This window comes from Mesoplodon mirus (assembly GCF_964341445.2).
Source record: "Mesoplodon mirus genome assembly, chromosome: 8".
In the NCBI taxonomy this organism is placed as follows: Eukaryota; Metazoa; Chordata; class Mammalia; order Artiodactyla; family Ziphiidae; genus Mesoplodon; species Mesoplodon mirus.
The window spans coordinates 46612181-46631124 of NC_138984.1; the positions used below are offsets into that span (position 1 = coordinate 46612181).

The 18944-nt window shown below is 34.2% G+C and overlaps 1 protein-coding gene across 7 annotated transcripts in view; it reads right to left on the reverse strand.

Annotated features, from left to right (window-relative positions):
* GULP1 (GULP PTB domain containing engulfment adaptor 1) overlaps nucleotides 1-18944 on the reverse strand; it is a 274219-nt gene that overhangs the window by 97237 nt on the left and 158038 nt on the right. For all 7 annotated transcript variants that reach the window (XM_082630033.1, XM_082630031.1, XM_082630030.1 and 4 more), the window contains 2 exons: nucleotides 10455-10529; nucleotides 4931-4992 (listed from right to left, as the gene is read on the reverse strand). In XM_082630033.1, coding sequence (XP_082486159.1) covers nucleotides 4931-4992; nucleotides 10455-10482 — 90 coding nt within the window. In that variant the 5' untranslated portion in view covers nucleotides 10483-10529. The remainder of the gene's footprint in view (nucleotides 1-4930; nucleotides 4993-10454; nucleotides 10530-18944) is intronic.

Below are 18944 nucleotides of genomic sequence, written 5' to 3' on the forward strand. Positions count from 1 at the left end.
AAACTTCCCTAAAATGGGAAAGGAAATAATCAACCAAGTCCAGAAAGCACAGAGAGTCTCATACAGGATAAATCCAAGGAGAAACATGCCAAGACACATACTAATCAAACTATCAAAATTTAAATACTAAGAAAAAAATTAAAAGCAGCAAGGGAAAAGAAACAAATAACATACAAGGGAATCCCCATAAAGTTAAGAGCTGATCTTTCAGCAGTAACTCTGTAAGCGAGAAGAGAGTGGCAGGGCATATTTAAAGTGATGAAAGGCAAAAACCTACAACCAAGATTACTCTACCCAGCAAGGATCTCATACAGATTCAATGGAGAAATTAAAACCTTTACAGAGAGCAAAAGCTAAGAGAATTCAGCACCACCAAACCAGCTTTACAACAAATGCTAAAGGAACTTCTCTAGGCAGGAAACACAAGAGAAGGAAAAGACCTACAATAACAAACCCAAAACAATTAAGAAAATGGTAATAGGAACATACATATCAATAATTACCTTAAATGTAAATGGATAAAATGCTCCAACCAAAAGACATAGACTGGCTGAATGGATACAAAAACAACACCCGTATATATGCTGTCTACAAGAGACCCACTTCAGACCTAGGGACACATACAGACCAAAAGGGGATGGAAAAAGATATTCCATGCAAATGGAAATCAAAAGAAAGCTGAAGTAGCAATTCTCATATCAGACAAAATGACTTTAAAATAAAGACTATTACAAGAGACAAAGACAGACACTACATAATCATCAATGGATCAATACAAGAAGAAAATATAACAATTGTCAATATTTATGGACCCAACATAGAAGCACCTCAATACATAAGGCAAAATCTAATAGCCATAAAAGGGGAAATTGACAGCAACACATTAATAGTAGGGGACTTTTAACACCCTGCTTTCATCAATGGACCGATCAACCAAAATGAAAATAAATAACGAAACAAACTTTAAATGACACATTAAACAAGATGGACTTAATTAATATTTATAGGACATTCCATCCAAAAACAACAGAATACACTTTCTTCTCAAGTGCTCACGGAACATTCTCCAGCATAGATCATATCATGGGTCACAAATCAAGCCTTGGTAAATTTAAGAAAATTGAAATCATATCAAGTATCTTCTCCGACCACAATGCTTTGAGACTAGATATCAATTACAGGAAAAAAAATTTGTAAAAAATACAAACACATGGAGGATAAACAATACTCTACTAAACAAGCAAGAGATCACTGAAGAAATCAAAGAGGAAATGAAAAAATACCTAGAGACAAATGACAATGAAAACATCGTGACCCCAAACCTATGGGATGCAGCAAACCCAGTTCTAAGAGGGAAGTTTATAGCAATACAATTCTACCTCAAGAAATAAGAAACATCTCAAATAAACAACCTAACCTTACACCTAAAGCAATTAGAGAAAGAAGAACAAAAAACCCCCAAAGTTAGCAGAAGGAAAGGAATCATAAAGATCAGATCAGAAATAAATAAAAAAGAAATGAAGGAAAAGATAGCAAAGATCAATAAAACTAAAAGCTGGTTCTTTGAGAAGATAAACAAAATTGATAAACCATTAGCCAGACTCATCTAGAAAAAAGGGGAGAATATTCAAAACAACAGAATTAGAAACAGAAAAGGAGAAGTAACAACGGACACTGAAGAAATATAAAGGACCATGAGAGATTACTACAAGCAACTATATGACAATAAAATAGAAAACCTGGAAGAAATGGACAAATTCTTAGAAAAGCCCAACCTTCTGAGACTGAACCAGGAACAAACAGAAAATATAAACAGACCAATCACAAGCACAGAAACTGAGACTGTGATTAAAAATCTTCCAACAAAAAAAGCCCGGGACCAGATGGCTGCACAGGCAAATTCTATCAAACATTTAGAGAAGAGCTAACACCTATCCTTCTCAAATTCTTCCAAAAATATAGCAGAGGGAGGAACACTCCCAAACTCATTCTACGAGGTAACCATCATCCTGATGCCAAAACCAGACAAAGATGTTACAAAATATATATATATATATATACTACAGGCCAGTATCACTGATGAACATAGGTGCAGAAGTCCTCAACAAAATACTAGCAAACAAAATCTAACAGCACATTAAAAGGATCATACACCATGATCAAGTGAGGTTTATCCCAGGAATGCAAGGATTCTTCAATATACGGAAATCAATTCATGTGATTCACCATATTAACAAACTGAAGGATAAAAACCATATGATAATCTCAATAGATTCAGAAAAAGCTTTCAACAAAATTCAACACCGATTTATGATAAAAACTCTCTGGAAAGTAGGCATAGAGGGAACTTACCTAAATATAATAAAGGCCATATATGACAAACCTACAGACAACATTGTTCTCAATACTGAAAAACTGAAACCATTTCCTCTAAGATCAGGAACAAGACAAGATCGCCCACTCTCACCACTATTATTCAACATAGATTTGGAAGTTTTAGACACAGCAATCAGAGAAGAAAAAGAAATTTAAAAATCTGAAAAGAAGAAGTAAAACTGTCACTGTTTGCAGATGACATGATACTATACATAGAGAATCCTAAAGCTGCTACCAGAAAACTATTAGAGCTAATCAATGAATTTGGTAAAGTAGCAGGATACAAAATTAATGCACAGAAATCTCTTGCATTCCTATACAATAATGATGAAAAATCTGAAAGAGAAATTAAGAAAACACTCTCATTTACCACTGCTACAAAAATAATAAGGTATCTAGGAATAAACCTACCTAAGGAGGTAAAAGACCTGTACTCAGAAAACTATAAGACACTGATGAAAGAAATTAAAGATAATACAAACAGATGGAGAGATATACCATGTTCTTGGATTGGAAGAATCAACATTGTGAAAATGACTATACTACCCAAAGCAATCTACAGATTCAATGCGATCCCTATCAAACTACCAATGGCATTTTTCACAGAATGACAACAAAAAATTTCACAGTCTGTATGAAACCACAAAAGGCCCAGAATAGCCAAAGCAATCTTGAGAAAGAAAGACGGAGCTGGAGGAATCAGGCTCCCTGACTTCAGACTATACTACAAAGCTATAGTAATCAAGACAGTATGGTACTGGCACAAAAACTGAAATATAGATCAATAGAACAGGATAGAAAGCCCAGAGACAAACCCATGCACATATGGTCACATTATCTTTGATAAACGGGGCAAGAATATATAATGGAGAAAAGACAGCCTCTTCAATAAGTGGTGCTGGGAAAACTGGACAGCTACATGTAGGGGAATGAAATTAGCATACCTCCTAACACCATGCACAAAAATAAACTCAAAATGGATCAAAGACCTAAATGTAAGGCCAGACACTATAAAACTCTTAGAGGAAAACATAGGAAGAACACTCTATGACATAAATCACAGTAAGATCCTTTTTGACCCATCTCCCAGAGAAACGGAAATAAAAACAAAAAGAAATAAATGGGACCTAATGAAACTTAAAAGCTTTTGCACAGCAAAGGAAACCATAAGCAAGACCAAAAGACAACCCTCATAATGGGAGAAAATATTTGCAAATGAAGCAACTGACAAAGGATTAATCTCCAAAATTTATAAGCAGCTCATGCAGCTCAATAGCAAAAAACAAACGACCCAATCCAAAAATGGGCAAAAGACCTAAATAGACATTTCTCCAAAGATATACAGATTGTCAACAAACACATGAAAGAATGCTCAACGTCACTAATCATTAGAGAAATGCAAATCAAAACTACGAGGTACCACCTCACACCTCACATGCCTCCGTCAAATAAAGCTACAAACAAGGCTTCCCTGGTGGTGCAGTGGTTGAGATTCCCCCTGCTGATGCAGGGGACATGGGTTCGTGCCCCGGTCCAGAAGATCCCACATGCTGCAGAGCGGCTGGGCCTGTGAGCCATGGCCGCTGAGCCTGCGCGTCCAGAGCCTGTGCTCCGCAAAGGGAGAGGCCGCACAGTGAGAGGCCCGCGTACCGCAAAAAAAAAAAAAAAAAACGCTACAAACGATAAATGCTGGAGAGGGTGTGGAGATAAGAAAACCCTCTTGCACTGTTGGTTTGACTGTACATTGATACAGCCACCATGGAGAACAGTATGGAGGTTCCTTGAGAAAGTAAAAATAAAACTACCATATGACCCAGCATTCCCCCTAATGGGCATATACCTAAGAAAACCATAATTCAAAAAGGGTCATGTACCACAGTTTTTATTGCAGCAGTATTTACAATAGCCAGGACCTGGAACCAACCTAAGTGTACATCAACAGATGAATAGATAAAGAAGATGTGGCACATATATACCATGGAATATTACTCCACCATAAAATGAAATGAAATTTAGTTATTTGTAGTGAGGTGGATGGACTTAGAGTCTGTCATACAGAATGAAGTAAGTCAAAAAGAGAAAAACAAACACTGTATGCTAACACATATACATGGAATGTGAAAAAAAAAAAAACGTTCTCATGAACCTAGGGGCAGGACAGGAATAAAGATGCAGACATAGAGAATCGACTTGTGGACATGGGGAAGGGGATGGGTAAGATGGGATGAACTGAGAGAGTAGGATTGACATATATACACTGCCAAATGTAAAATAGATAGCTAGTGGGAAGCAGCTGCAATGCAGAGGGAGATCAGCTCAGTGCTTTGTGACCACCTAGAGGGATGGGATAGGGAGGGTAGGAGGGAGATGCAAGAGGGAGGGGATATGGTGATATATGTATACATATAGGTGGTTCACTTTGTTATACAGCAGAAACTATCACAACATTTTAAAGCAATTATACTCCAATAAAGATGTTAAATAAAAAAAATAATAAATTAGTAATAATAGTATAGCAAAATAAGATTCAATAATATCATATGAACTATATTACCTTTGCATTATAGGGAATGTAATGTTTTGATAAAGCCTCTGGCGTATGCATCCATGTTTTGTCTGCAATGAAGAATACACAGTGTTAAATTAAATCACAGGTTCTAAGGGTGTCATATTCATACATTTGAAAGGAGTCTGATATGGATGGGAGCACTTCTAATTTGGAGATAGTTTTGCTAAAATGTCAGATATATGAACAATGTAACCACAAAGTAATTATAGGATTCCTTCCTTAATATAAAAGTCTTTTCCTTTTAAAAGCTTTCTAATAATAAAACAATTTTGAATTTTTAAAGAATATTAAAAGAACATCAGTTGGGGTATGAGTAATTATATCAATTATGTGAATAATTATGTGTTATTTTTCTTATTTCATGTGATACTCTCATGAATAACAGGTTATTTTTCTTAATTCCCTGTTCAATAAATAGTAATCTGCTCTTTTCTCATGACTGTTACTATTCCTTAGTATCAAGAATTAACTATTTAGTAATGGGAAATTCTAACATTAAACTAACAACTGCATTTATATAAAGCTGAAACGAATCAATCTACTAAATTCATTTAAAAATTAATATAATATTAGGATAATTTTTTAGCCTCAATTTAGAGAAACATTGATTGAGGGTCCACTATCAGGAGTTTTGGATATAAATAATCTTAAATGTAGTAATTTGAATTATTACACTATATAAATTAGTGTAATAGAATAATAGAAATAAAAGTAACTAAAAGAAGATTGTAAAGCAATTATACTCCAATAAAGATGTTAAAAAAATAGAAGATATCGAAAGTAATTTGTATTGTGTATTATTGATAGAAATAGAAAATAAAATTTTCATTCAATTTTTGAATTTGATTTATATATTCCACATATCTTCCAAAAATATTTTGTGGAACATATAAGCAGGAAAAAAGCAAAACATGCTAATGTTTACACAAATCAAACTTGCTGATTTTAAATCAAATTTGCTGATTTTTTACAAACTGCATTTGTCTGTAGTAAAACTTCTCAATCTTCAAATATGTTATGTCTTAAGTGGAGTTTTGTGAATATTTTACTCCTAATGGGAATTTAAAAATTTAGAATCAATATTATAAATAGAATAAAATCAGACATATATTTTACCATGAAAAATATCAAATAAGTACACACTAAAATAAAATATCAGATTACTAACAAAGCATTTTCAACATTCAATTCAGAACATTTAAAAATGATGTTAACAGAAACTAGTTCGGTATAATTAATATGTTCTCAAACTGGGGGAATGTGAAGACATAGAGAAAATGGCATATATTCCTGGAATTTTAATTATTTTAAACCATTCAAAGGATAATGCACTATATATTAAATATGTTTATGGGGTACAATGCAATATTCACAAGAATTTCTAAGACAAAACATGAGGAATCAATAAAATCCTGTGCCCATGATGAATTTTAGGGCTATTTCTGATTACTGAAGTGGATATGTGACAGTCGTACTTGGGTGAAATATTTTGAGAAGCAATACATCCTAGGCTTCAAAAAGCAGTATTGACATACTGACATTGACAATAATGTATCTCTTATTTCTTGTATGGATTTTCATTTTAACTATAGTTTTCTCTTTATGATTGCTACTGGATAGTGATATGATTAATTCAAGAATAATTTGTACTTAGATGTGGAATATAGTCTTGCTCTTGTATATTAAAATAAATTTATCACAATACTGTATGCCAAGATAATAAAAACACCAAAGACCTGCCTCCAGAAAACCTAAAAAGATATCTAGTTCCTTTTTTTTACCCCTTAACTCAATTCTTCTCATGTCTCCTTTTCCAAGACACACAGCATAGCTCAGGAGGATGCAAAGTCTAACTAAAGTTTGAATCCGATGGTTCATTCCAATCCTGAAGCAGAGGGATAACTGCTTTCTCCTCTATACCACTATTATTTGAAAACTCATGACACTGCCTTTGTTATAGTCTCATATTGCAGTAACCTAGAAAGAGGTTAGGTATATCTAGCTGTTACTGGTGAAAGACTAAAATAATCACAATACTAAATTACCAGCGGATAAGCTGCAGTTACTACAATGACAAAAAATCTACATCCACACACCAAGTACTGATGATTTAATGGTTGTCCATTACATACCTCTAGTATAGGTAATACACTTATTAAACCTGAAGGATTTCCAAAATGAGTCCTTAATGTCATTCTAATTTATACTTTGGCAAAAGAAAAAACAGACAGGACAAAACTATATGTTAACTCATATAGATGTGGCTGACCTTGAAGAAAGGGTACAGATGATGGTCTTTAGTCACTATATGGACCTACAAAAGATACTGGATACACAGAACTGGTGAAGAAACAGGAACATAGACACTCTAGAATGTGTTCCCTTTCTTGATATTAAACTATAATCACTGACTTAATAGTGAACATTCACATAAAAGGAAAGGCCAACATTTCAAAAATATTTGACAGCTGTCAAACCACTCTGACTACTGGGTCAATAAATCTAGGTATTCAAATGTATTTAGATTAAGAATTCATCTAGAAAGATGCAGTAAACTTCATTATTCTTGTATCACCAGAGCTTAAAATAGTGAAAAAACCTACTTTGAACATATTAATTTAAAACTAAATATTGATGGATGAATGGATGCATTTGAATAAAATGTTCATGAAAAGGAAACTATTTAAATACTATTGAAATTTAAGTGCTTTGCACTATGATTATTTCTACTCATCACTATATCAACTGATGAGTTAAAGAACATAAAGTGTAATTAGTTGAATAATCACGTTTATGCTTTTTAACTAAACGATTAATTTTTGACATAATAAATAGAATATAAGATTTTAAAAATTCAAAAAGAAAGCTAACATAGGGAAAGAAAGAAGCTATAAAACATTCATAAAATTTAATCTATGAATCTGGGGTTAGATAATTTTTACAGGGCTTTTCAAAATAGTCCAAAATGATGCAATTCTAGTACATTCAGTTTTTTTCAGACCCTATGAGCAACTCTAATAACCATTAAGGCATTTGCAAAGAAAATCAGTGAAGTGCCTGGACAATTCAATCAAAGAATACCAAATTACTAGTTGGGAGATTTAATAAAAAGAGAAAAAAAACCAATTATGTTTAGGTTTAAGATAATCTCTTTTCCTTGGGTTTCTGATTCAGTAAAGTTGCATGTAATAACCAAGTAAATTGGATATCTATGAAATAAGAGATAAGTTTTTAATGATAAAAGATGATCTTGTTTCGTTTAGAGTACAGTACAGTGTGTGTTGATGCTAGTTATTGGAAAGATGACTTGAATTATATATTCTCTAGGGCTATAATTACAGTTTCTGATGGTCAAGTACATGAATTCTCTGATAAAATTCCAGTTTTATATGTCAAATTAAAATTCAGCAGATAGTGCTACTGGTTGAAACTAGGAGCACAGGCTCCAAGAAGTTTTCTTTTAACAACTGTAATAAATGAGAGAGTGTGAAGTGACTGGTGAACTTAAGGTAGAACTTCCCGGTATCAGGTTCTAACTGAACTGGAGTGAAATATTGATCAATAATTTTCTGATATGTAATCATTAGACTTGAAAAATAAGAGAAGTCAAAAGAAATTTAAAGAGAAGGCAGCAAAGCAGGAAATAAGTTTCTGCTCCTTGATTCTCTAGATCACTCTCATTTTCATGGTTGTACTCCCACTGTCTTCAAGTGAGACAAATATACGATCACCAGTTACTCATCTTACTATCCAACACTTGGGATTTCTCAGTGAAAAACCACTCCAAATCCTCTTCAAATAAAGAGTAAATTAGAAATGTGAAGTTTCAATTTTAAAACCATGGGAAAGGGAATTCTAAGCAAATAAAAAGAAGCGAAGATATTGAAGTGTCTTTAAAAAAACAAGATAGTGTGTTTAAAGTGATGAGTTGTGATGTAAGGTTTTTATTGTCTTATTAAAAATACTTCTATATATCAGAGAATTATTTCTAGATTTTTTACTAGTAAAGGGAATAAAAAGAAGCATGCTTTTATTTTTGGTATATGTTTTAAATCAGAAGCAAGCTACAGACCACAATAAATGTCATTTTGCCTTCCTCTTATTCTGAAAAAATAAGTAAAATAATAAATTCCTAGTTTCCCAGGGTTGAAAAGTGCCTGAAAGTTCTTCACATTAACTAAATCCCTACTGAACACATTAATCCTCTGTACCACATCCAAATGTTTGAACACCTCTCATTTCAGTAAAAAATAGAGGTAATACTTTGAATAATTCCATTATACTTTGGCACAACCTTGTTGGAATTTTTTTCCTACATTTAATCAATGACCTTATAATTTACACCCATTTGTCCTTTATTAAAGTTAGTTCCATGACCAAATGACAGCATTCAAACATTCATAGGTCTTCAAAAATTGCAAGACCACACCAAGGGTTCTCAGCCATGCTTCCTGTTGCATGGTTGAAAGTCCTGAAGTCATCTCAGCTTTTCTCAACAAGGCACGTTACAGTGTGTCAATTCATCCTTAAAAGCAAGAACACACCGTGCCTGAGGGCATGGAGTAGAACAGAACAATCTATTTCCTGGTTCAAGACTGTTCATTATTCATCCATTAGAAAATGAACTGGAACCTTTGATAACCACACTGATGACTTTATTCTTCAGCCATGTTTTACCCACACAGCAATTAAGGTGCATCTTCCAAATAATAACAATATACAAATAAGTATAGAAGTGTTAGAGGTTCTGGACCCATGTTTGGCAATTTACAATATCGTATTAAGTTTACAGTGTGGAATATGACCTAACTAGTCATTTTCCCCCCCCCATATGCCTGTAATCCTACCACATCAGTTATCTCTTCCTACTTTCAATCACCTAAGAACTTGAGTGGCATCGTTTAAGTATTCTCTCCCAGGTCATTGACAGCATGTTAAGCAGGAGAGAGCCCTGTGCCCACCACTAGAGAACTCCTTCTAGAAGGGCAAGGATACGTTATTTTAACTTTACTGAACTATATAAAACTATCAAATTTTTCTATCTTTCCTATGAGTGTATCAAGAAATATTTTGCCAAATACCATGTTTTCCTGCCCCTTAAAAAAATTTCTGTACTGATAATATTTATATTATCAGTATGATATATTTATACTTATTTTAAATTCATACTTTAAAATTAATAGCAAAGTTATTTGGCCTCTTGCTATCAATTCACCTATCATGAATCCTTATTCATTATTCAATAAAAAGTGAAGTGCATGCACACACACACACACACGAGTGAATTTAAAACACTATAGCCCATGTAAGCTCAGGGAATTTAGTACTATGGCTATGAAAAGTGAAGTTAGGACCAACTTCCTAAGTCAGATCACTTTATTTTTTGCAACTCTAATTTCATTCTAGAGTCACATGGTTTGATAATTGGAAAAAGTAATTTCTTAACATCTCTGCTTGACTTGAACAGTAATATTGAAGTGACTCCCAGGTCTTTAGTGGACACACTTACCTTTCTTCCTGCTAAAAGCACGGTTCATGATGAGGATCAACCAAATAGATGTTCAGTTCAATCACACTTTATATCCTACAAAATTAAGAAAATAGTAAAGCATAAATAAAGGAATGTTGACCAACCTCTTTTATGTAAATTATTTTAATCACAAAGTCTTTTTAAATGTTCTAGATGTTTAAAAACAATATTTCAAAATATTCTGAAGGACAATGGGTAAGAATAAATGTAATACTCAATATTATGAGTGGCACAGCAGATAAGAACAATATATCAAATGAAATTCCTCCAAAGTTCCTTAACTTGTTTGTCTTTTTTCCTATTATACATCTTTCACTAAGTATATTTACCTTCAAATTTAAGAATAAAGAAGGTTAACTTTTCCCTGAGCTTGTTGGCAAGAAGTGTGGTAATGTTTTGGGTTATCATTAACAGCAGTGTTGGATAAACAGAAGTCTTCTGATATAAATGGGGGTCATGCCACCCCCCCAATCAGGTTATGCTTGGCAGCCCTGTGTCCCATGATGCTCCAGACAGCTGCTGCCTATCTGTTGAAACCAAGGCAATTGCATACCTCCCACTCCCCACTCCTGAAGCCAAGGAAGGAGCCTTGATGATCTCCAAGTCACCTTCAGGATCATTCATTCCTAGTCTTGAAGAATAGTGCACATTCACAGCCAAATAGCTGTGGCACGGGCCACAGAAAGAGAGAGGGCACTCTTGTCTCTTCTTGTTCTCATGAGGACACTAATCCCATCACTGGGGCCACACCTTCATGACCTCATCTAAACCTGATTAGCTCCTAAAGGCTCTATCTCCAAATACCTGCACTCTGGGGGAGAGGGCTTCAACACATGAATTTGCAGGGGACACAAACATTCAGTCCATAACACTCTCCATAAATCTACATAGCAATTGAAGCACAGCAGAGAAATTAATCTTTATCATAAAGTTGTTATTGTAGTGAAATTACTGCTATCTCTGTCCTTGCACTTCTACTCCCAAGAAAAATTAAAATAGTTAATTGAATTATAAAATATTACTAGGCACTGTTTAGTAGACTTAGATAATGACATAATAATATCAATCTGTTATTCACTCCATACTTTACTCATCTTCTCATGATATATGCTATTAATACAAGATAGGTAGAGAATACATTTTAAGAATTAGAATGCCAAGATAATTATTCTATGTATATTAACAATATAACATGGTTTATTTTCTATGGTATGAAGATATTACTATTATATATATATATATATATGTAACAATTAAAATGGCTCCATTTTCTACAATTAATTTATTCATTCACTCAGAAATTATTTATTGATCTCCAGTTCCAGGCACTCTGCAAGATGCAAAGAAATACAATAAGGACAAAATATATTCTGTATTCTCCCAAGAGTTACTCTTCACCTAGAACCTAACAGATGTGATTATTAATTGGTCATATCCTCAAGGAATAAGTGAAGATCAAAAACTAGCAGAAAAGGAATATAATGTATAAATGTAAGATTCAACTTCTCTGGAAGAATAAAGAGACCAATACCATGATGTCGATTAATCAGCAGATCAAATTCAGTATGCCTCTTCACTACCCAAATCTCATCACTTTTAGGTAGACATTTTCAACAATAGCAGACCATAAAATATAAAGGCATTTAATACTATATAAGAATATAAAATAACAGTACAACTCTATGACTCTAAAACACCAGAAGGATTGTTGCCTGCTCACAAAACATATAGATATAAATGTCAATGAATATCAGATAAGCCATTCTTGTAATATAACTAAAAAACAATAATTTCACTTTCCAAACACCATTCTTTAGTCTATTTATTTGATCCTATGGCACTCTACACTTCTTTATAAAACAGATCTTACTTCCCTTCTCTATGCTCATGTATATAGTACAGTTCATGACACTAAGTTGGCATTCAATATACTTACACTTATTTAATGTATAACAATACATGTTTTGGGCTTCCCTGGTGGTGCAGTGGTTAAGAATCCGCCTGCCAATTCAGGGGACAAGGGTTCAAGCCCTGGTCCAGGAAGTTCCCACATGCCAGGGAGCAATGAAGCCCAGGCGCCACAACTACTGAGCCTCCACTCTAGAGCCCGCAAGCCACAACTACGGACACCCACGTGCCTAGAGCCCATGCACCACAACAAGAGAAGCCAACGCAATCAGAAGCCCATGTACCACAACGAAGAGTAGCCCCCGCTCTCCGCAACTAGAGAAAGCACGCTCACAGAAAGGAACCCCAAGGCAGCCAAAAATAAATAAAATAAATAAAAAAAATTTAAAACAACAACAAAAATACATGTTTTAATGCACTCTACAGTTGACATAATAAGATATATGTCATTATCAACTTAACACATTAATAAGCTAAGAAATATAAGTTCTATATAAACTGATTTTACTTCCATTTACAATATAATATAAATCTTTCCATTTGGATAAACTTTTCGTAAAGATTGTTTTGGTGAGTATATACACATGGATGCATCATTGCCCTATCATTAAACAACTATTATTTCTAAATTCTAGCTAAATATATACAAAGGGAATAATTTACATAAAAATTTTCTTTTATTCATTTTTCCCATAAAATAGCATCCCAGAGTAAAAATCACTAGGTATAAAGTATTACTATTTAGGTTTTCTATTTTTTTTTAACTAAACATAAAGGGGTTGTAACAATTTACATGGCCATCAGTTATATGACAACACTCATTCAACTTCACATTCCCCGGGATTGACTATTGAATATTGTGTGTCTCTGTGTGTATTTGCATGTGTTATACTTTTTATAATCCTGTTTTTAAAATATAAAACTCTTTAAGATTAACAGTGCTATATGGTATGAAAACATACACTGATTTCCCAATGGTACTAAAAAAAAAAAAGAACCACTATCATTCAATAAATAATCCAAACCTTCCTCAGAAATTTATGTTGACACCTTTCCATATATTAAATTCAGCTATGTAGATTTATTTAGACACTTTTGCTTCTGGCCAAGACAGAGTAACAGAGGCTATATTTCTCTTACCACCTGAAACACCTAAAAAATGAAACAAGAGGTATGAAATAATGACTGTTAAGACATTAGACATCAGGCAACAAAGGACAGTGATCCATGAGAAATGAAAAACAAATAAGGTAAGCCCTATGACTTCCCTGGCTTAATGCATGGAGAAGGTTTCCAGACTATGGTCCAGGGAGGTGGAACTCAGTTGAACCCCAGCAATCTCCCTGAGCTTTGGAGATATTGCTGAGAATGTGGTGAAATGAAGATGTCTATTTTGCAGTCAAGAGCACTGGAGAGGAAAGAACTCTACCAAAAGCAATAAAGATACCTGCAAAAAATCCTTCTTACAATTGAACTGAGTAATGATAACGACCCAAGACTGAGGAAAGAGCCACCCACAAAATTTAGAGAGAACAGTGCCTGTAGCTCACACAAGAACCAACAGCAAGGAAGGAAAATTTTGAATTCACAGAACTTCAGTTAGATTACTAAGAATAGTCTCACCTTATCAGTAGGGAAAAATTAAGGCTAGAATAAATACTGCTTTGGCCTCACATGACAAATCTTTTAAAACAAGACCCAAAAGAAACAAACCATTTCCAAGTAACTTCTCTATATCCCAAACTATGCTCAAAATGATTTTAAGGTTAATTAGCACCCAACATGGCATGGTAAAATTCACAATACTTGGTATGCAATAAAATGTGTGTGTGTGTGGGGGTCGGGTGTATGGCTATATATATATATATATATATATATATATATATATATATATAAAATCACATGCAAAGAAGCAGAAAAATAAAATCCACAATGGGTAGAAAAATTAATCAAGACTGATCTACAAATGACCTGGATGATGGTAGTGGTAGGCAAGGACATTTAGATATGTTCCATATGCTCAAGAAGCTAGGAGATAGATTAAACAGATACAAAAAAACACCCAAATAGAACTTCTAGAAATGAAAACCACAATGTATAAAATAAAAAATATACTATATGAGATTATTGGCAGGTAAGACATTGCAGAAGAAAAGAGTAGTGAAATTGAAGACACAGACATAGCAATTATACTACAACACAGGAAAGAGTCTAGCTGGCAGGCAGGAAGGAAGAAACAGAGGGAGGGAGGGAGGGAGAAAGGAAGGGAAGGAGGAAAGGAGGAAGGAAGGAAGGAAGGAAGGAGGGAGGGAGGGAGGGAGAGACAGAGGATCACTGAATTATGGGAAAACCTCAAGTGGTTGAATAGTCCCTGAAGGAGAGGAGAGAGTTATAAAAATATTTGAAGAAATAAAGGCTGAGAATTTTTCAAATGACGAAAAATAAAAACCCAGAGAGTCAACAAACTTAAACCCCAAATATGAGAAACAAAAAGAAAACAACACCATGACACATCATAATCATTGCTCAAATTTAAGAACAAAGAGAAAATCTTAAAAGCAGCCAGAGAAAAAGACAAGTATGGAGGAACAAAGATTAGGATGGCAGCAGTTTTCATATCTGAAACCCTGCAAACTAGAAGACAGAGGAGCAGCATCTTTAAAGTATGAAAAAGATCAAAGCTTGATCGAGAAGAAACAGATAATCTAATTATATACGGGGAAAGGTAAGAGTGATTTTTTTTTTCCTAAGGCCCATTTTGAATTTCTTTATAAAAAACTATTATATACATTTTTGCTTTTATCTTTCTTAAGGATCCAGAGGCAAGTAAGTAAGTCTGGCTATATTCAAAATACAAATGGAATATTTAAACGTGATCAAGGAAAAAACTCATAATTCATAAATTATTCATAATGTATTGAAATATTACCACGCCAAGTTTAAAGACAATTGGGGGTTTTAAATCTCCAAATAAAAAACTTTTTAATACATTATAAACATTAATGGCAGATGCCATTAGATGAATTCTTTTAATCCCAAATTTTAAGTAAAAATCAGTAATCCCATTGACAAAACACCATGAGGCCACTTGGTATTCATTTACTCTATAAATTTAACCTTTTTAGGCCTAATTTTAAAACAAGTTTGAAGCCAACAATCATTTTTCTAAAATAAATCCAGCATATCCAAGTTTGAAAACTATTTACCAAAGGAAATCCACAGATATTTATAATTTAGTTTAGAAGAAGTTTAGGGTGACTTTTTAATGAATGGCAGTTTCCTGCTTTGCAACCTGCTGCCCAAGCCCTTGTTTTAAAAAACTGTCACACTGTTGTGACTAAAGAAACTTTATATGGTATGAATATTAAAAGCTGTAAAGCAGCTGTCTCTGAATTTCATTTTTATCCTTATGAGTACATTTAATATCAAATTTTCCTTGAATTCTTTCAAGGTTAAAAGAAAAAAAAAACCTCAGTATTGATTAAAACACGGTTCACATTAATATGTCATACATCACCTTAAAATCCTGTTCACTAAGAGATCAGAGATGATGTTAAAATAATGAAGACTAATCATTAGGTTTAGTTCTCTGTAGGATGGTAAATTAGGTGAAGTTAAAAAAAAAAGTTCTTTCCCGTGTGAATGCATATAAGATGCATTTTCTTACTCTCAAAACTTCTGTGTGCTTTTTGAATATATAATCCAGGAAGGTAATCCTGAGATGATGTCAGAGAATTTTAGATCCTGCATTAACTCCTCCACATTGCTAAATACTCTAAAGCAGTTGCTAACAATTGCAATTTCATTGCTTGCCATGGTAAAGGAAACTTCCAAAATCCTCCTGGGAGAACTCAGCTCATTTTTGACACTCTTAAGGATCTAACTAGTGTCTATTGTAAAGGTTCTCTGCTTAAAACTCCCAATTGTAAGACATCTTATAATATTCTTCTTCATTGTATTGTAGGACTGTAATTTGCAAAGGGCTCTTTGCTTTTGTAGATCATTACTGAGTGCAGCCAAGAAAACTAACCGGTGCACAAACTGAGACATTTCACAGAAGGAGAAGTCACATGATACGTGTTTAAGAGGCTATACATTTATAATTTACTAAGAAATAGCAGCATTAGGGTTTTCTGAAATTCCTTAACTTGGGATATAAATGTTTATCGTTATTTTCATTTTTTAATAATATTAACCCTTATCTCTTAACACTCATAAAAAAATCCTTCACCCTTCCAAAAGATACATTTCAAGACCACGTTATTCGACAAGCATTATAGGAGTGGAAAAGTAAAAATAAGTAGCATATGGTCCCTGCCTTCAACGAACCTATCATCTTTGACAGGTAGGTGAGAATGGGTATGGGGCTCCATGGATAGGGACGAGCCCTATAAAAGAGGTAGATACCCCTGAAAGAGAGAGGAGGAAGCACGGAATGGCTGTTTCGTTCAGGGAGGCAGCTTCAGAGTGTATGTGAACAGTCACTTCCCAAATGGGCAAAGGCTAAAGGTGAGGCGGGAGGAAGGGTTTCAGGTTGTAGGGCAGAGCACGTGTGGCGCATGCTGATTGGAGCAGAGGTCTCCTAGCCACACTGCTAATCGCCTTCTGGGATCCACCCACTGGCCCTCCCTGAGGGTCCCAACTAGACTATTGTGCAACACCCTTGACTAGGAGGGGAGGAAGGACTAAGGACAACTTTAGCACTTGATAATGTGGCCAACTCTTCAGAATGGCTTATATATGAGAAAACCTTGACATATAGGCCCAGAAATACCAGGTCTATGCAACAAAATAAAAAGGGCCTGAATTTCTTCCAATGCCAAGAGCGAGGTCAAAATAAAGGCTACAATGAATCAAAAAGAAAAATGGGCACATACAGCCTATTCTTACTGACACTGAAAGCTATGAAATTGAACCACTTTATTCTAACAATAACATTTTCTATTGTAAGAGGATTTGAATGAAGTATATTCAAAAGTCATTTCCAGAGCTAAGCACTGTGCAGTAGTATCCACGGAATAATTATGGCAAAGCTGGGATACCACAAAACTCCGTGTGCAGGGACTGAGTATCAGCCTGGTGGTGGCACCACCACTCACCCCCTCCAGAATAAGGTTGTGCCCTTTCAACCAAAAGAGAGAAAGCTCCAGGGAAGGAGATGTAGTGGAAATCTCAAACCACCTGAGCAATCCCTGGGGTATGATGAGTATCCCAATATACTTCCACAAGTATCTATAAAATCCTGAGCTATACTTTGGCAGGCTTGTAGCAGTGTGTTTCAATAACTAGATCGAGATTTTTCATGAGAACTTCAACCAAGTTCTGCAATGGGAGGTCAGCTACCTTTCTCTTAAATGAAATAATCACAACAATAAATAAATTATGCTAAGAGAAATATTTTTAAAGACAAAATATTGAAACAAACATTATTTACAAAAGAATACACATGGCTCTCCTATATGTGGACCTAAAAGTAACCTAGGTTTAGCTTCATTTTAAAGGTTAGACTTTGAAGTTCTTTGTACAAATCCTACTCAACATTCTCCCCTTTTTTAAAACTCACAATAGACTGTCTCTCCTTTTTATTTTGATTGTACACAAAAGAATTATATCTTTTTAGACCTGCTGTTTTCGTCATTTCACCAAACACTTTGATATCCATATCCTAACTGTGAGTGAAAACTTGTGGGATCCCATTACTGAGGTAACATTATCTTTGGCAAAACTGTCTGAATTCCTTTGAAAGACTAGAATAAAACAGCTTGACTGCTCAATTAATGTTATTATTGTCTAGGACTCAAGACAATGAATTTTAAGACCAGAATTTGTAAAATATATATTATTTTAAGATTCAGGTGATCTCTACAGACAAAGCAACAATATAAAAAGTTTTACTTCAGTTTCAAATTTTCTTCCTTTTATTAAGGTATTTCACTTGAAAGGATTTTTTCATTTAAATGTTTTGCTTTAATGTGATTTTTTTTTTGACATTTTGTATGGTAAGCAGTTTTTATCTTTACATTAAATTCTAACAATCAGGAATTTATAAATGTGCATAGATTTGCCATTTTAATCACTTTATACAGTTTTGTTTTAAGATAGAGAGACAGGGAAATTATTCCTTTTACCAGTTCTTCCATCAGCCCTGGAAGAAACTTCTCATATCTTTCCATCTGATATCTAGAGCATCTCACAATGTTAGTGGCTTAGTTAGGAGGGAATTGATGGGCAGGAAATCTAATCCTCCAAAACAGAGCCTCCAAATATCTCCATTCGAAAATTGTGCTTTCCTTACTGTTAGAGGCATTACTGTTACTCTTAGAGGCACTACACTTGCCTACACGCAATATTGCTTTGACCACAGTTAATGCATTCTGCCTCTGTGACTACAATCAAAATTTCCTATTTTTAACTTTAGTGGGACTATGTAATCTTAAATCTGTTGGTCTCCTTCCTGTGGGCTTTCTACCAGCCTTTCCCATCTAGCTGCCAAAACATTTCTCCTCAGAAATCTCTTTACCTTCATCACCATCTTGACCATGTTGAACTTTACCCTAGCCC